At 43.4% G+C, this 18,544-nt stretch overlaps 6 protein-coding genes across 7 annotated transcripts; 5 read left to right on the top strand and 1 right to left on the bottom strand.

Annotated features, from left to right (window-relative positions):
* The first annotated feature begins 2,551 nt into the window (after nucleotides 1-2,551).
* Nucleotides 2,552-5,680, top strand: LOC6623239 (signal element on autosome protein 2). The gene is made up of 6 exons (XM_002046582.4): nucleotides 2,552-2,693; nucleotides 3,009-3,183; nucleotides 4,090-4,210; nucleotides 4,269-4,430; nucleotides 4,496-4,629; nucleotides 4,694-5,680. The coding sequence occupies exons 2-6, from the start codon at nucleotides 3,121-3,123 to the stop codon at nucleotides 5,555-5,557; spliced, it is 1,344 nt and encodes a 447-aa protein (XP_002046618.1). The 5' UTR covers nucleotides 2,552-2,693; nucleotides 3,009-3,120; the 3' UTR covers nucleotides 5,558-5,680.
* On the bottom strand, nucleotides 4,784-7,300 carry ProRS-m (prolyl-tRNA synthetase 2-like protein, mitochondrial). The gene is made up of 4 exons (XM_002046581.4): nucleotides 7,120-7,300; nucleotides 6,808-7,059; nucleotides 6,500-6,761; nucleotides 4,784-6,443 (listed from the first exon to the last, which is right to left on the bottom strand). The coding sequence occupies exons 1-4, from the start codon at nucleotides 7,210-7,212 to the stop codon at nucleotides 5,656-5,658; spliced, it is 1,395 nt and encodes a 464-aa protein (XP_002046617.3). The 5' UTR covers nucleotides 7,213-7,300; the 3' UTR covers nucleotides 4,784-5,655.
* A 59-nt stretch (nucleotides 7,301-7,359) lies between these two features.
* Nucleotides 7,360-8,595, top strand: Snup (snurportin-1). 2 transcript variants are annotated; one of them, XM_032434369.2, is made up of 2 exons: nucleotides 7,360-7,421; nucleotides 7,480-8,595. In XM_032434369.2, the coding sequence occupies exon 2, from the start codon at nucleotides 7,576-7,578 to the stop codon at nucleotides 8,593-8,595; it is 1,020 nt and encodes a 339-aa protein (XP_032290260.1). In that variant the 5' UTR covers nucleotides 7,360-7,421; nucleotides 7,480-7,575. The 2 variants fall into 2 exon arrangements, with proteins under 2 accessions (XP_032290260.1, XP_015031789.1); XM_015176303.3 differs by having other exon boundaries at nucleotides 7,369-8,595.
* A 209-nt stretch (nucleotides 8,596-8,804) lies between these two features.
* Nucleotides 8,805-10,844, top strand: LOC6623558 (mediator of RNA polymerase II transcription subunit 15). Its single transcript, XM_002046580.4, has 3 exons — nucleotides 8,805-9,041; nucleotides 9,252-9,440; nucleotides 9,506-10,844. The coding sequence occupies exons 1-3, from the start codon at nucleotides 8,805-8,807 to the stop codon at nucleotides 10,790-10,792; spliced, it is 1,713 nt and encodes a 570-aa protein (XP_002046616.2). The 3' UTR covers nucleotides 10,793-10,844.
* Nucleotides 10,845-11,935: 1,091 nt separating this feature from the next.
* On the top strand, nucleotides 11,936-13,673 carry TpnC73F (Troponin C at 73F). The gene is made up of 5 exons (XM_002046579.4): nucleotides 11,936-12,088; nucleotides 12,152-12,269; nucleotides 12,337-12,393; nucleotides 12,647-12,898; nucleotides 13,368-13,673. Exons 1-5 carry the CDS (start codon nucleotides 12,068-12,070, stop codon nucleotides 13,394-13,396), a joined length of 477 nt encoding a protein of 158 aa, XP_002046615.1. The 5' UTR covers nucleotides 11,936-12,067; the 3' UTR covers nucleotides 13,397-13,673.
* Nucleotides 13,674-14,315: 642 nt separating this feature from the next.
* Nucleotides 14,316-18,472, top strand: rogdi (rogdi atypical leucine zipper). Its single transcript, XM_002046578.4, has 8 exons — nucleotides 14,316-14,341; nucleotides 15,119-15,240; nucleotides 15,699-15,856; nucleotides 16,256-16,327; nucleotides 16,408-16,539; nucleotides 16,607-16,764; nucleotides 16,841-17,171; nucleotides 17,431-18,472. The coding sequence occupies exons 1-8, from the start codon at nucleotides 14,331-14,333 to the stop codon at nucleotides 17,497-17,499; spliced, it is 1,053 nt and encodes a 350-aa protein (XP_002046614.1). The 5' UTR covers nucleotides 14,316-14,330; the 3' UTR covers nucleotides 17,500-18,472.
* The last annotated feature ends 72 nt before the right edge of the window (nucleotides 18,473-18,544 follow it).

Raw genomic sequence — 18,544 nt, 5'->3', positions numbered from 1 at the left:
CTTTTCCGTTTCGCTATTGTCAGCTCTCGCTCAGAGATTCACTTGATTTGATTGTTGTCTGGGCTAAATAGAAAATTGTTTAATTTAGTTTCAAGTTTCCGATAGAATTGAATTAGGTTACTCAAATATTGCCCAACTATGTTGGTGTGTGTACTTTTGCAAAACTCGACTCATGCGCATTTTGTTAAGCTCAAAAAAAGTGTTAATTAGTTGAGATTCGGCAATTTGAAGCGTTATTCAAAATGTAATCAAACAATGAGTAATGCTTCGAAAATCTATCGAGTAAAGAGAAAATTGCCAATATGTTGATTATTTGCTCAATTATTTTTAAAGTCAAAGCCAAGCTGTTTCGTAATAAAAAGACCATACTTTTAACCAAATATCAAAAATAATATTTATTCAACTTTTGTTTGTGTATTGCATAAAAATTTCTCTTTAATGACTTTTCTTTTTAAAATATTTTATAATTTAGATTGACATCTGTCTGTAATTGTTTATATTTCTTTTTTCTTCTCGAATTCTGTTCTGTGATCTCTTTATTTCTTCTCCTCTTACTCACTCGATTGCTCTCTAAATCTCTGTTTATTTCCCTCTTTCTCCCCAATCTACCTATTTGTGTTCTTATTCTTTGCCTCTCTCTCTCTCTCTCTCTCTTGTAAAATGATGACTCTCGCCCTTTCTCAATTTCTTTCCCTGTCCCACACGTTCTCATTGTCTTTCATTCCTCTATTTTTAATAATCTCTTACCCAATCGTCATCTCTATCTCTCTCTCTCTCTCTCTCTCTCTCTCTCTCTCTCTCTCTCTCTCTCTCTCTCAATCTCATTCTCTTGCTCTGTTTAAAGCGTTCTCAAATTCTTCCCCTCTGTCTACTGTTTTAATTATTTCTCATTGACTTGCTTCTCGATCTTTCTCTCTCTATATATCTCTCTTATTAGACCAGACGGATTCTTTTCCCCTCCCACCTTGCCTTATCGTCTTTCTATGCGATTCTCATGATTTTATGTAAGCCGTACAAATATTAATGTTTTCATATGATTGATTTTTATTATAAGACATTTTGTCTTAAAAACTTATTCAAATTTAATGGAACAATCTATTAAAATAGAATCGGAACTCTGTCGAGTCCCAAATAAATAATATTCTTCAGCTTTTAACTTATCTATTACAGCAAGGTAGGTACTTCGGTTGGCACTTATTTTGACGACCATTTATAACAATAAATAAATAAATAATAAGAGTTGCACAACTTCTTGTGTCTAATCTGTGTACAAATTCCTTTCAAGTATTTGTCTTGCTCAACTTCACATTTGATAATTATATAATTTGTCGCCTCTCTTCATTACAGCTCTGTAAATATATCTCCTCCACCTCGGTTGGGGTTTTATCAACAAGCACCTGATACCTTCCACACGTATCTGCGCACAATTATGGCGCACATTGCACTGGGATTCACTCGGGTGCACTGACTCATCTATGTGGATCTGAATATGGCCCGCCGCCCGCTCCACTCCCCTTTGAGACCACGCACATCAATCAAAACACGATCGCGGAATTGATAAACAGACGGGCACGAGCACAAACACGGCTCGTCGGGCAGAGCGGAGGGAGGAGCTGCTGGGGCGGACGGCCCACATGACCAGAAGAGCAGACATTAAGTATACGCAGCGTGTTGCAAAAATTTAGACAGACGCATCGAAAACAAATTATTGTTCTATTTACAGTTAGACGAGCAGGCAATTCAACAGTTAAAATTAGCACGAATTGTTATAAATATTGCGTTTAGTATTTGCACATTAATTTAATTTCAAACGAGTATAAGCCAAAATACATAATAAAAGGTGTCAGATAAGGCGTTTGTTGGCCTATTGATAACGCGGCATATGTGAATACATATTCAATTTGTAATGCGAGTACTCAAAATATTTGCTCGCTGACTGAGTTTGAGCTGCCCCTGGCCTAGTCACTGGCTGCCCATTGAATACACAGAGAGAAAAACTTTGGACTAACTTCAATTTGTTTCGTAAATAAAAAGTTCTTAAGATTTAAGCTCAAAGAAAATTCTTTATTTCAGTTAAGTTCCAAATGGTCTTAAAATAGATCTACAATCTTTGATTCGCTAAGGAAAGGTATTTAAGCCTAAAGTTTCTTGAAACTAAATTTATTTCTGCATAATTTAAGATAAGTTCAAATAGTCTTTAAACAGGCGTGAAAAAGCTTTGAGCAAAAATATTGGGAGTTATACGTATATAAAGCTTTAGAAAATTAAGATAAATCGAACTGAATTTAAGTTTATATTTACTTAAAACAAGAAATTTGAGCCAAGAGCTGGAATTACTTAAAAGTTGTGCTTCTAAGCAGAACTTCACACTTAAATCGAGTCATTCAATTTACAAATCCATCAACTTTTTCTCACCGTGTAGCTATTGTTGTTGTTTAACTTTTGATAGCAATTGTTACCCTTAAATTTTCATTAGGTTTATCTTATCAGAATGCCAAAAAACAGAATAGAAAAAAAACTACAACTGAGCCGAGAGCCAAGAGCCAAGAGCCCATTGTCGATGGCCATTCAATGGCGGATGCGTTGCCCGGCTCCAACATAGCGACAGCTCGCTCTCAGTCCAAGAAAAGCAGCCGGCGTATGCGCTACGCTTTTCCACCTGTCCAAGTGCACAACCACACAGAATTCGAACGGTGAGCGAGATAACAACAACAACAACAACAAATTAAAAAACAGTTGTTAATATTCTTTATGGCCGTGCCATGCGTATCGCCCGAGTCGATGTCTCTATATAAAAGTACAAGCAAGTGCGACAGTGTAATTTCATTCAAGTGCACTCATTCGGTGACTCACCTGTGCTTGTGATAACAATTAATATATAAGATAATTTGAATTTGAATTGAATATTCAATTCCCCCCAAATATACAAAATTGATGAAGAACTCATTAACTTGATTAGATACACAAATTTGGCAAAGCTCTTTTCTAATTTCTAATTGAATTTACAGCCAAAAGGTATTGCGTGCGTGGTCTTATCGAGTCATTGTAGTGGCCAGTCAATTGGCATTAAAACCAACTCAAAAAAACCAACCAAAATACAAATAAGGATAACCTGAAAACATGGCCGGCGTCAGCGTGGGATTCGCCAAGTGCTTTATGCTATTTATGGCCGTTGTCATATTGGTAAGTCCAACTATTTATAATAGATCCCAAATGATTTACAACAATTTCCAAGATCAAGATACAGCCTGAGCTCTGCTCAATTTCATCATAAAACAAACATTCGTCAGTCAAGTTATGTCAAAGAGAAAGATATCATTAATTCCTTTGTCAAATCGTTTTTATTATTTCCACGAATTTTTTCACATCATGTTCTATTACTAACTAATTTAAAGAAAATTATTGTATGCTTTTTAATTTCATGATTTTTTTCTTATCTAAATGATAGATTTGTTGTAGATTCACAAAAATTTCCCGAGCAATTACCAGATAATTTACTGAGCCACGATTACTTATTGATTAATGCAATATAAGAATGTCTTTTCAGAGCAAATACCTTATTTTCTTCGTTTACAGCAATGCATTATCATATCGTAACTTAATGTTTACGTGTTTCAGCGAATTTGGAATTTCCGCCCGCAAAGGTGGAAATTGATTGCATGCAACTTTTTTGCTTTATCTTCAATTTGACTATAATTACATTTTTTTTCTTTCTTTCTCAAAATTCTTTTGTTGTTTCACACTTTTCGGAAAATCCACCTTCCTAAGTGGAAGTGGAGCAGTAAGCCCATATGAGCTGCCTTTCAATTTTGGTCCGATTCGCTTAAACATAACTTTTAAAGCTCAGCATAGAAAATAGAATAGATGAAATATAATTGAAAGCATGTTTCGGCGATATTATGAAATCCACCTGCAAGGTCGGAAAATTGGCGGAAAGCTGTTACATGAAACTTTTAAGTTGTCAACCGATCCGGCTTGAAAGTATTAAGTTTAGGGTCAGCTTAGAAACAGGTAGCAATTAAATAAAATTACTTATTAATATAAGTTTTGAGATTCTTACTCGCTAATTTGACATTAATTTCGTTTCAGGTACAAGGACTCGTTTACCTGGCACTCGCAATATGGGGCATAACATTGCGGGACTGTCAGACAACATCGGATATTGCCAAAGAACCCTTCAAGTTTGCCATGGACCTGATATACTTTGTGCGTAAGTAACTGTCGCTGCCTAATCTCAGCAAGAATCGTAATTTAAATATATCCTACAGAGGAGGAATGCGAATCTCCGGCCATCGATTTCCAGGGCTCTACCTTCGAACTGACCATGGACTGGTCCAAATCCTATGAGGTGACGCATCGCGAATTCATATTCATGGTCACCTATGCCGTGGTCAGCGGCTTGTGGGTGGCCTCCTCAGTGCTTATCATACGTGAGTCCTACATCAGATATAGCTATAAATATATATGTATTAATATAAATTTCCATTTGCCATAGTCACTTTGTGCTGCGCCACCACAAAACTGATCTCTGGTGCCATCTACTGGCCCTGGTTCTTGTCCGTGCTGGCTGGCTGCATTCTGGACGTGGTGGCCACTGTCTACCATGCCCTGGACATAACCAAAACTTTGGTAGGTTTTAGTAAATTCTGCCTGCCCTTTGGAGATTCTATATGAAGTTTTATTTCCTGTGCAGTCCCTGGAAGATACCTTCGATTTTGTGGGCGTCGAGTCGGATGATCTGACCAGTCAACTGATAAAAGCTTTGGAGACCTTTGACGTCTACTTTTCCACGCCCGCCATATTGCTGACCTGCATCAGTTGCCGCGTGGTGCTCATCTGGCTGCTGAACCTGATTGGCGGCATCTTCTGTCTGTCGCTTTCGAATGTGTTGGCCAACCAGACGGCCGCCAAGGCTAGCAATAATGAGGCGGCCAGGCGCCAGCAGACACCGCCGCCTGTGGTGCCGGTGGAGCATGAGGTGCAGCAGCCGACGGCGCCAGCGGCAATAACACCGCAGTCCGAGCTGGAGCCACAGTATCCGGAGCAGATACGCCCCAAGCCGTTGCCCATATTCATACCAGCGCAAACGTCAGACATGTTGGAACGACAGGATTCCCGCTATCAGCCTAACGATCGCAGCTCGCTGCAGTCGCCGGTCCTGGTGTTGCCTCCACCTCAGCAGCAGCAGCAGCAGCTGCTGCAGCATCAGCAGTCACAGCAGTCGCAGGTGCTGCAGTCACCGCCAGCCCAGCCGGAGATCAACACGTATCGCAACACAAATGCCCATCCCGATCAGCTCAACTATCCGCCCTCGGAGCCCGCAACGCCACGGCCACTGTCGCCAGCAGCACAACAGCTGGCCACGAGCTCAGCCCTAAATAGTCGTTATTCGGAAATATATCCAGCACAGCCGTCTAATCCACGCGTCAGTGAGGAGCTCCGCAATCAGATGCCCTGGTCGTACACGAGCGTGATCAACAAACCGCCGCCGCCGCCGCGCAAGCCTCAGGTACAGATTTATCCACAGATACCCGAGCCGGACTATGCGGAGCAATAGCTGGTCGGGGCACGGCGCTGATGCGGGTTAATCAGCTTGGTTGCAAAACATTCTTCCACTTGTTTTGAGTTATTGTTATCTTTATTACATTTATAAAGCTAATGCACATGGCCAACAGCTTGACTCTCGCTTGTATCCTGTTCATGGCTGGGCATCTGCTGCTGCTGCAGCAGCTGCTGCTTGTGCTGCACATGCGTCGCAACAACCCGCAGCACTTCGGCTGCGCTTAGCTCCATTTTTTCAGCGCCGCTTGCATGCAGCTCCAGCTGAGGCGCTTCCTGCTGAGCTGCCTTGGCGCCCACTACAATGGTCAGCGGATGGCCCAGGCGCTTGGCATCCAGCAGACGTTTGCCTATGGTCAGCTCTTTGCGCTCGTCGTGCAGCAGCTGCTCGGCGCCACAGATTTGTGTAAGCTGCTGAAGTAGCTCATTTTCTAAGCGCTCCACTGGCGCCTGCTCCTTGCTGCCTTGCTTGGGTCCGATCAGGCAGACATCGTAGGGTGCCAGCAGCTTGGGCCAGCGCAGTTCCTGTTCCGTGGATAGCACCTCCAGCGCTGCAGCAATAACGCGTGTTATGCCTACGCCATAACAGCCCATCTGGAGCGTTTCTGGTTTGCCCGACTTGTTTAGAAAAGTAGCGCCCAATGGCTTGGAGTACTTGTCGCCTAGCAGAAAGGTGTGTGCCACCTCCACGCCGCGCACACGACTCAGCTGCGTGCTCTGGCAGCTGGGACACGTGCTGGCAGTTTCTGCATCGCTGCCCAGGACTTCGGCATTTCCAGCATAGCCGCAGGCGCTACAATTGAGCAGCGTATCCTCGCCGACTGGAGAAATATAATGATATTCATGCGACAAGCTGCCGCCCATAATGCCCGTGGCTGCCTCAACTGTGGAAGAGTCAAGGATATTAATGGACACACGTGATGGTCCTGTTGGCACGCACCTTTGACAAACGGCACCTCTAGCTGCCTGAAGAAGCGCTCGTAGGCATCGCTGACTGTAGCATAAGTGCACTCCGCTGCCTCCTTACTTACATCGAATGTGTACATGTCCTTCATGAGGAATTCCTTGGCGCGCATCAGTCCAAAACGCGACTTAAGCTCATCCCGAAACTTGGGACCAATCTGATACAGACGCAAAGGCAGCTGGCGATACGAAATGGGCGCCGCTGTGGCCAGCATGGCCGTAACCGCTTCCTCATGAGTCTGTTGAGGGTTAGTTTATATTTATGTACGGAAATATCATACTCACTGGACTCATTAGGAACTGTTTGCCGCTGCGATCGCGCACCATATAGAACTCGGATATGTCTCCCTCCAGCCGGCCCGTCTTCTTCCAGAGCTGTGCCGGCGTGAGGACGGGCAGGCTGATCTTTTGGCCGCCCGCCTCTTGCATATTGCGCTGCACCAGGCTAATGCATTTGTCTACGACGCGCTGGGCGATGGGCATAATCTGGTAGGTGCCATTGCTGCCCGACTTGATTAGGCCAAGTTCCATTAAAAGCTGCAGTTCATAGGAAATTCATTATCGTTTTGCTGCTTTCGTAACAGAGTTCACTTTTACCTTTTGACTGCGTGACAGTTGCTCCGTTTGCTTGACAACGGCATTTTTTGGTGTAATTAAAACGGGCCAAAAGAGACGCGAGGCTTTATTCATGTTTTGGGCGCATTTAAAGAACTTATTAAATAAATAATAAAAGTTACAATTTATAGCCGGCAATAGAAGAGTAAGCGTATGTAAAACAGCTGTTGATGAATATCGATTGCAACGCAAATATATCGATATGTGTTGTACTATCGCCAGTGTGACCGTTTGCCGCCAGATCGTCGACATAATATTCGCAGCGCCGGTGTTTTGTTTATTGTGTGAGTTTTGCAACATTTTACAGACATGAGCAATAATTATAAGGAACTGTACAAAAAGAGCGTAGATTTGGGCGAGCAGCAAAAGCTGCGCCAACAGCAGCTGCTATATGAACAAAAACAGCGACGCCAGCAGCAGCAAGATGTGCATCGGCCCATGCCAGACTCTGATGATGGCGAGGATGAGGAAGCGCCGGAGCAACCAGAAGGGCAAAGTAATACGCAGCGGAAACAGAGCAGGCAGCGCAATCGCGCCAGCAGCAGCAACAACAGCAGCCGCAAGACGCCACATTTGCGACTGCAACAGTCAGAATGGCTGCGTCATCGTCCCGAGAACTTATGCGATTGGCTCTTGCTGCCCTGCCCGGTGGGCAAGCGGTGCCTGGTCATCGCCAGCAATGGACGCACCAAGGTGTACAACAAGGCAGGCCGCATAACCATGCAGCTGCGCACTCTGCTGCCGGGCGATGGTTACGTGCAGAAGTTTAAAACCGTGCTCGATTGCGTGTATGTGCCGCAACTGGAAACTTTCTATGTGCTGGATGCGCTGTCGTTTGGTCAGCAGCAGCTGCTCGACTGCGATGCCAATTTTCGATTCTTTTGGCTGCGCTCACGCTTCGATGAGCGCGGCGAGCTGAGCCAGTGCAGCAAACGCAACGAAAAGCCGTTCAAGCTGCTGGAATACTACGACTTTGAGGATGCGAACGCTGTGGAGCAGGCGCTGCAACGTTATCCGCAATGGGAGGACAACAAGCCGGAGCTGGACGGTCTGCTCTTCTATCACAAGGAGGCAAGCTATACGTGCGGCACCACGCCTCTCGTCTGCTGGCTTTTTGCTTATATGCTGCCCGATGTGCTCAACCTGCCCGTGCACAGCGGCTACGAGGCGCCGGAGGATTATCTGCCTAGCGCAGCGCTGGACTTCATGGATGATTTTGACAAGAAATTGCTGGAGCAGCGACAACAGCACAAGAAAGCGGGTAAAGCAGCCACCGAGGAGGCAGCCAAAGAGCCAGCTGCTGCTGCCAGTTCGGCTGCCATGGACCAGGAGCCGGACGATGAGTTGGAGGAATTTGCTGAGCTGCGCAGTTTGTTGGATCGTGAGCGACGTCTAGAGCTAGGCGAACTGGATATGGATTGCAGCCCGGCATCATCAGCTGTCGGCGGCAGCTGTTGAGCCTCGTCTGCCCATCGCTTTCGCTTTTTTGGGTGGGGGTATGAGCTCTGGTGGTGGCTTTACGACGCGTGCGCACTGCAGACCCTGGCTGCCTGGCCAGAACGCAGCCCAGATAAAAAACCCAGCAGCTCGAAGGCAGCTCAAATTTATGAAAAGCTTTACAAAATTAACAACACGAAAAAAAAAAAAACAAAACACATTGATTCATTATGGTCATACAGCGCAGTTGGAAGATTCTAAGCGACGCGGCGAGCACAGCGCACAACAGCAGCGGCAGCGATGCACAGCAGCGCTCGCCTGGAGCACTGCAGGCGAATTCTTCATCGGATGACTCAGACTGTTCCAATCAGACGACGCACTCCATGGACACACGCGCAGCCAGTCCCATGAAACAAACGGAAAGGGAAACAGAGCCGACGACGGAGAACGGAACGGAAAATGCACGGGTGCGTAGCCGAGCTTGGACTTGAGGTGTATCTATTAAGTTACGTTTGTGTTGAGTTGGCAGAAAATATACACCTTGCAAACGGGAAGTAACTAACTCCTTCCCTTTATTTGTATACCCTGTGAAGTGCATAAAAGGAGACGTCTCCGTCTGCCTTTTTCTGTGTCTCCGTTTAAAGCCATTTTCGTGAAACTTATTCCTTACTCAACAGAAATATGTTACAACGTCGGAAATGGCGGAGACAATGCTGCAGCGCATCCGTCAACGTTACAATGGCGTACACAACATGGAGAGCGGCGGCAGTGCCGAGTCGGCGATGCGAGCTCTGGAGCTGTTGCGCATCAGCGTGCAGCAGGCTTTCGATGCGGAGGTCAATGAAATTATCAAGCGTTATATGAACGTAAGTGGTTGCAGTCCATCCCAATCATAACACATCAATAAGCTTTCTTTTTGCAACTCGTGTAGAACTACTTCAAGCCCGCCTTTGGCAACATCAAAGAGAATCTGGGACAGCATGCGGTGAACGAGGAAACGCTTCAGAAGATGTCCTCTTGTGCGCTGCTGGAGAATGCTAAGGCGCAGTATACAAATTTTGTGCTGCGACAACAACGTCCCATCGGTGCGGCAACAACAACAGTTGTTACGGAGCAGCAGCGTTTGGCCTTGAAGCGGCCCGCCAAGCCGCTCGACTACAACACCAGCAAAATGTTTACCAACAGCATGTGCTATGCCGTGGCCGCGGGCAAACCCATGCCCTGTGCTGCAAATCTACAGCAGCAGCAACAACAATTGCGTCTGCAGCAGCATCAGCAGCAGCAACAGCTGCAACAACAACATCTCCAGCAACAACAACCACATCAGCAGCAGCAGCCGCATTTGTTGCAATTGCAACGCACACCGCTTATTAGCGGGCCTTTGCCCACGCCCGTGCGTCGTCAGATCTTCTGGAACACCGCACAAATCTCGACCAGCACAAAATTTGTGCTGGACGTGCAGGCGAATTTGGCCTTTGGCTTTAGCATTGATGGCAAGGAGCTGGGCGGCGCACGTTTGGCCAGCAAACATCCGGAGATAATACGCTATCTGCCCGACGCTGAGGATCGTGAGTGGCTAGCGGCACGCGGCATTATTCCCGCCGAGAGTCGCAGTTCGCGCTTCTTGTTTCTCATCTACGACGAGGTCTGTCGGCTGCAGCAAACCCACGATCTGTACCGGCACAAGACCAACATTGATCTCAGCATGATGCTCACCTTCAATGTGACCGAGACCATGATACAGAAAATGAAGCTCTTCTTTGTGGACTTGAACATCAAAAGTCGCGGCTTGATCACCAACTCGTTTATAATGACCACCAATCAACAGCAACAGCTGCAGCAGCTCCACCAGCAACAGCAGCTGCAGCTGCAGCAGCAACAGGCGCAGCAGCAGCAGCAGCAGCAGCAGCAGTTGATCAGCAACAACAACAGCCATTTGCGCAATGCCCTGCTCCAGGGCGTGCCCGCCCAGCCACAGCAGACGCCAACGCCCGCAGTGGAAGATGCCGCTGCCGCCTCGAAGGAGCTGCCAGCCACAGCCGTCACGCCCTGTTTACAGGGCACCGTCGTGGGCAGCAGCACCACAAATCCTCTCAAAGCCAAGCTCCTGGCCAGCAGCTCGGCGCTCAGCTCATCGCACGCCACGCTCACCGCGCTGCTTAACCAGGGTGGAGTTGCCACCGGCTCGGTGCCAGCCGGCAGCAAATTTCGCAACTAATCGCGTCTCAGTTGCAAGTATATCAATACTCGTAATAAATAACATTTAAGTAGTTTGCGTTCAAGGGTTTACTTTGGTTGTTGTGCCAACTATTTTCGTCACGCTATCATATCGCGTTAATTGAAACCATCGAAAACAATCCATTGGGGCTTAAATGTTGTATTAAAGTTTTATTTACAAAAAAAAGGCAGCTACAGCTAATAAATGTACAGAATAAAAGTCTCTGCCTATTTTATTGAATACTCAAATTGAATAAAGTTGTACTTAATTTAATTATTATGGCTTAAGTGAAAGCCACACCTAATGTTATGAATCGTTAGCTTGTTATAGATATTTGCCATACAAGTATTTGCTTAAGTGCTTAACAATAATACGTGACATTATTTTAATATGTAATCAAATGTATTTTCGAGCAGCTCTTGGCTGTAAACAATTTCGAGCGCCTCTCTTTGCGCTTCTCATGAAATCACTTAAGGCTCCGTACGCCTACTTGATTTGTGCGCATTAAATTAAATTGAATGCCGTTTGAATTCAGAGCTGCCAAGTTCAACAGAGAAACAATATGCTCCTAAATTTAATTGTAGCGTGCGGTTCTCTATGCGTTGTCTAGCGCATGCTTCATTGGGGCATTTCTCCATATCTCGTGTGTTCTTGTCGTGCAACTGCTGTCTATATAAGCATCTGTCTGTATATATATATATATATATATATATATCTATATAGTATGTATATGTAATGTGTATATATTTTGGTGTATATGCAAAGAGCGCAACGCATCGCATTATAGCTGGCGATTCATGCAGCTTCCATAGGCAATGCCTCCCTCTCCCTGCCCCCTGCTCCGTGCTCCTTCTGCTGATGGTTTCGCTGTGATTGCTGGCTGATGGCGTGTCTGTGGAAAACCACTATACGGCTCACATTCTGCCCGGCGTACGTCTTGAACGTGAACGTGGACGTGGACGATCGTTTTAATTTTGTTTTTGATCGCGCATTTACAGTTCTTTCTAAAAAACAATAAAAATCAGGCATCGGCGTGGAAATGTGCTACATATTCCGAAATGAACGTCTCGGGTTCGTCTCTTCGTGCTCATGTGTGTGCGTGTGCGTGTGTGTGTGTGCCTGTGGCAAGTTCAGAGACAGTCGATCTGAATAATTTTGCGCTATATTTTGGAAAACGCAGCCGCATTTCTTTGTAGTAGCCACGAATACTCCGAGGTGATCGGTTCGTAAAATCTCTCAGTTTCAGATCAATTAATTTATACAAACAGCAGCAACATGAGCAACGTGAACATCGTGGTAAGTCTCAATAGAACGTTACGTTAATATATGCCCAGGGATTAAAAAGTTTTTTTCAAACAGGATGAGGATCTGACACCTGAGCAAATTGCCGTGCTCCAGAAGGCGTTCAACAGCTTCGATCATCAAAAGACTGGCAGCATACCCACCGAAATGGTTGCCGATATTCTCCGTTTGATGGGTAAGATCAGATACTTTCAGTCAGCATACCCTAGAATACCCTGTAATCATAAATTGATCGCATTTAGGTCAGCCCTTCGACAAGAAGATCTTGGAGGAACTGATCGAGGAGGTTGACGAAGACAGTAAGTACACCAATTTATGCTGGAAACAATTCATAATATTATTATATATAATAGCGCCCCATTCATTATCAGCTATAGTACTATATATATGGGCCTTAAACAAGCTGCTTCAATTTCGTGGTCATATTTCATACAGAAAGTGTCATAAATTTATGAACAATTTGCCGTATATTATACGGAATTATTTGAACACTTCCAGCTACTTGACAATTTACTAAAAATATATGCATACTATATTTGATTTTGATTATAGAGTCTGGTCGCTTGGAATTCGGTGAGTTCGTGCAGCTGGCTGCCAAGTTCATTGTGGAGGAGGATGCCGAGGCCATGCAGAAGGAGCTGCGCGAGGCGTTCCGCTTGTATGATAAACAGGGCAACGGCTTCATTCCCACCACCTGTCTGAAGGAGATCCTCAAGGAGCTCGACGATCAGCTGACCGAACAGGAATTGGACATCATGATCGAGGAAATCGATAGCGATGGCTCCGGTACAGTTGATTTCGATGGTGAGTACAAAAAATATGCTATAGATACATATGTATGCATTTAGCTTTTGGAATCGTTTCTAGTCGCTTGCGAAAAGCGCCCACGTAAACACACACACACACCCACACCCACACACACACACACACACACACACACAGCCCATTTACACCCACAGTATGTTTTTTTTTTTTTTTTTTTTGTAAACATCAGCTAGATGCTTGGATGACAACGCGGTTCTGTTGATCTTGAGTTCTCGATTATGACAGCTCGCCTCTGATCGTTTTGGAGCATATCGAGGCTATTTTTAGGCGCGCGACACATAAATTATATATGAAAAAAAAACAAAAACAAAATAGTTGTGTGGAATTACGAATTTCCATATATTTTGTTTTCGTGGCATACATTTTACAAATGAATATATTTTTATTTATAAAGTCGATTCTGTTTCTGGCTGTCGGTTTAATGTCTGTCATTTTGTTTAATTTACAGAATTCATGGAGATGATGACCGGCGAGTAAATAAACCCAGACCCAAGAGCCGCACACACACAGATACACACTGACACACACAGACACACACAGACACTACCACCACACTTACACACACTTGCACCCACCTGTTGGGCACACGTTTATTTGTTTATATTTGTACATTTGTTTCATTTCGTAAACAAATCCACGTATTTCAATTGAAAACAAGCCACAAATTAATAGCATTAAACTTTTGTACTACTTTTTTATACCAAAAAAAAAAAAAAAAACAACAACAAAAACAAAACCAAAATAAATACAAAAAGCTGTGTATGCAAAAAGTAAAAAAAAAAAAACAAAAAAAAAAAAAACCAAAACAAATACAATTTTGTAAAGTTTTTATTTTTATGGTTATGCTATGCTGTCAATGCCAACCGCACAGTTGGCTGATAAACTGGCGGCTATCAGTGAAGAGCGCGCACCTGAAGAAAGCTGACGAAAATAAAATACAACAAAACGAACAAAAAAAAAAAAAAAAACAAAAAAAGCTCGTCAAGTTTTTAACTACGCTAACATTACATACAAAGCGCTTGGCGCGCTCAACGCTCGACGCTGACGTTGGCCTCGACGCTGACGTCGCTGCCGCTGCCGCTGCCGCTGCCTGCTGCCTGCTGCCTGCTGCCTGCCATTGACCAATTCGCGCTGTGGCCCGCTCGACTTGGCGGCGTTTTTCTTGGGGCCACCGCCGCGCAGTCGGTTCAGTTGCTTGGCTGTGGCTTTTGTGTGCGCTTGCCGTTAGCTGCCAGTGTTGAGCTACGTACGCCCGCCCGATCGCAGCAGATGTGCCAACGCCGCCCCCTCACACTGACAAATTTTGCATATTTCAAAAATAAAAACGCTCGTGTCTCGTGATAGTCGTGAAGTGTTTACAATTGATAATAATATTAATTATAATAATAATAATAGTCAAATATTAACTAAAATGCCGCAGAGGTAAATGCAAACAGCTTTGCGGGAACCGTTATTTGTACACACATACACATGCATACACATGCATACATGTACATGCATACATACATGCACATGCATATATGGCATAACAATAAAAGCCGTGTTTGTTTTGGCATTATGGTAGCTTAAGAATGTGTTAAAGCAGACGCCGCCGCCGCGACTTTTCGTGTCCATAAAATTTATGGCCGCATAAATACTTAAATAGATTCTGATATTTCATTTTCGCTTGACATTGGCTTATCAAATGGAAAAACAAAAAGTAGCACGATAAAAAAAAAAAAACGAAACTGTTTGGATTTAAAAAAAAAAAAAAAAGTTATGCGCGTGTTGTGTCTGATTGTGTGTGTGCGAGTGTGTGCGCCTCAGCATTGCTTGATAAGCACTTTTGTAATTTTAGCCGAAAAGCCAATGCCAGCAAAGTGCTGACACGCGCGCTGTGGGAACCCCGATTTCCATGCAGTTCAAGCGAAACGGGTAGATTCACTTGCAACCAAAAACCCAAGCCCGGGCGCTATCGTCAACAGCTGCTCCGATGAGTCATTCGGCGGAATAACAGCAATAACAATAACAATAACAATAACAACAACGACACAAGCATTATGGCAATTAGCACTTCACATTGAATCAAATCGAAATCAAATACAAATCTATGATAAGGCAAACGCAATTTTGTCGTGTTTGTTGTTATTTGTGCAATCATATCGAAAATTGGTTAAAAAAATAACAATGTGCTGTTTGTATGCTTTTATTAATTTGCAGCCCGACAACAAATTGGTCATTCCAGCCGCTTCATCGACAGCGCAGCGGCCAATTTCAGCACCATGTGCTCAACTCGGTGCCGGAGACGGCTGTGCTGACCACACCCCCGCCTCTACGCAAACGTAAGTACTATCAGCACTAAAGCGACGGTTTGAATTTTACGCGCGCAATTTGAGCATTCGCATGACGACGCATTTGCACTATCGTAGGCCTGCGATTAATCGATAGCAAGCATTGTATAGAAATTTCAAGAAGCCAGGGCTGCAATCGTGCAAATGTTTATTAAAACTAGCTAAATTTACGTTATTAACCATAATTTAACAAGCCGCTTAAATCATTTTGCTTATAAATAAAGAAGACTATGCATGTGTTAAATTACAAACAAAAACAAACAATAAATTCAAATGTGAGCTCGGCTAGAGATGACACACGATGACACAAACCTATCGTGTATCGCTCAAAAAGATGCGTTCGTTTTTGTTTGTTCATTCATGAACAGCAGCAGTTGTTAAATACTATATGTATATATATATATATATATATATATATACACAACACAACATATCCGATAACATTACAGCGCTTTCATTGCAATTTGCTGGCGTCGCTGCTACTAACGGGGGTGCTGCAGCATTAGCTGACAAAACCAAACGGAGATACATAACAGCGCGCAAGAAGGCCAAAAGCACTATGAAAATGCTTGTCGTTGACACCGAGCGAGAGGAGGCTCTAAATTTGGTATGTGTGCGTAATTAAAAATCCATGACAGCGGCCCAATCGCCCAAAATGCATTGCAATTAATCAAACGTGCGAAATGTGTGCGTGTGTGTCAATGTCTGCGTGTGTGTGTGTCTGTGTGTGTGTGTGTTATAGCTAATTGTTTATTGATTGTCTGTGTTTTTTTCTATCTCACCCAAAAAAAAAATCTCGCGCGAACTCGCCAATATTATTGATTTGTACATGAAACGTGCCGTTGTTCTTTGTGTTTTCCTTTTTGGGGTAACGACGGCGACGGCGCTGGCGCTATCGCAAAACGCACACACTCACACCCACTCACGCAAAAAACCCGCATTACACGCACGCCCCCTCATACACACACACACACACATGCAAACTCACATAAATACATTCTTGCAGCAAATTGAATTCGAGTGGGTGCTGAGACAGGAAGTACATGCGATATTAAAGCAACTGCGAACTATTCTTGTGGTAAGCAGAGAATGTCCTTATTTGCGTTTCAATTACTCAATACCCCTCCCCTCCCTCGCCCCGTTGGCATCATCCTGCAGGAATGCGCCCATAGGTTTCCCGTGCCGCTGTACGATAACGAGGGCAAGAAGACTGAAAAGTTTATACTCAGCGTTTCGCCCGATCAGCTGAAGGCGGTGCTTACCCTAACGGGCGATGCGATAACACAGGCGGTAAGCATTGGTAATCATGCAGAAAAATTGGAAAAATTCCAAAATGTTTGGCTCTTATCACACACAGGATATTAGCTTTAAGCTGTGCAAGGCGCCCAGCCAAACGCAACGTACCTCAATAACGCACGACTCGCCGTGGAAACTGCAGCAAGTTCAGGATGCCGCCAATCATCTACAAACGGCAATCAATCACATTGACGATGTTGATGACTCTTATCACTTCAAGTGAGTCTGTTTATTGTTATTCGCAGTTGTGCTTATGTGACTATGTGTTTATTTATAAATCGCGCTGATTATGCAGAACCTCCGATGAAGTGCTCCATGTGATAGGCAACATTCTGGATGCGCTGCAGCGTGGACGCAATAGCCTGCTGGTGCCGAAGAAGAAGCCAATTGAGGAGCTAATCAAGGGACGCAATATGAAATCACTTGTGCCTAACCTGCCCGAGGATTTGGCCGTTAGTTTTTATCTGCAAAGCCACAAGCTCATCATTGCCGTCTATCAGCTGTTAAACAACCAGGGCACAATGCAGTTCGACTCGCGTCAAGCGGAAATCGGCGTACAATGGCTCAACGATGTGCTCCTGCTTCTGATGAATGGCCAGAAACTGTGTCAGCAGCTGAAAGACAAGGTAAACGAATGGACGTACTTGAACTGATAAGCCATTTGCTGTTTGCTTTAATTGGAACACATATCTAGATCAGTTCCAATTTGGGCTGCCAATCGTATATGCCAAGTTTAATTTGGTTATTGGCAATTTGCCCACATCATTATGCAGTTCTTGACTGTGACGCAAGTTGCCAATTAAACTGACCAATATACAAATTATACTATATACGTAGTTTTTGAACTATTTCTAATATTGCTTTTGCTCTATCTTTGATTCGCAGATATCCGTGTTTTCGGTGTACAAGGATTTCACAGTTGGTTCGCGCTCACCGTCAGCACTTTCGTACTGAACAGGATAAAGGATATATGTGTGTGTCTGTTATTTGGCAAAACAAAACAATAACAACAATAATAGCTGATAAAGAAAATGTACTTGTAATAGCTAAAGTAAATAATGTTAGTTAAAGAGTTGCGCTTTGTGACCGCATAACGTAATACCTACTATATACACACATATATATATATATATATACAGACATATATATATAGAGTTATATACACCTAACTAGTTTAATATACACAATCAACATTCATATTGTTCATTGCGCGACAATTTATAAGTATAGAATTTGTTTTCATTGCTTCATGTCACTCCAATTATGCATCTAAATGCAATAGAATGAAAATTTACTGTGTTTTGTATATGTAACTAAATGAAATTGCTAGATAATTAATAATGAATATTTATAGTTAGTGCGGCGTTAGTGCGTACATTAATATTATAATGATATAGATATAGAGATATAGATATATCTATATATATTTATGTTAACAAATGCAAAAGAAGTGTGGCAAGTCAGTTAGTACTTAACAGATTGATATATATAAATATATATATATATATATATAACGTGCATACATACATTATTAACCTTACGATTTAACTGAACATGAACATTAATATTTACAGAATAATGTTGTAATAAACCAAACCGAAATGTGAACAGAATTTTTAATTATACTAAACACCATTTTGTATTCCATGTATGTATGTGTTGTGTAATAATTAAGTGCGCCTAATCTAATCCAAAGTCATTTGTATCAACGGCCTTTTACTTCTCGTTTACTTTATATTTATATAAATGATGAGGGATGCAACGAAAACAATTACCAATGTACTTATTGAATATTGTAACTATGCCTGTGTAATTAACATGATTCGTATGGAAATTTAAAGAAGATGAAACTATTTACGTAATCTCTAAGCCTATTTAATGTCCATATTCATTTAATTGTTGTTGAATAAAATTTGAATTTTACCAATATGGTGCATAATAAATTTAAATTTGCGCGCACCATTGTTACGATTAATAAAATTACTCGCGATCACCGATC

The sequence above is a fragment of the Drosophila virilis genome, chromosome 3, assembly GCF_030788295.1.
Source record: "Drosophila virilis strain 15010-1051.87 chromosome 3, Dvir_AGI_RSII-ME, whole genome shotgun sequence".
Classification (NCBI taxonomy): domain Eukaryota; kingdom Metazoa; phylum Arthropoda; class Insecta; order Diptera; family Drosophilidae; genus Drosophila; species Drosophila virilis.
This window is presented reverse-complemented; position numbering and strand designations above follow the sequence as displayed.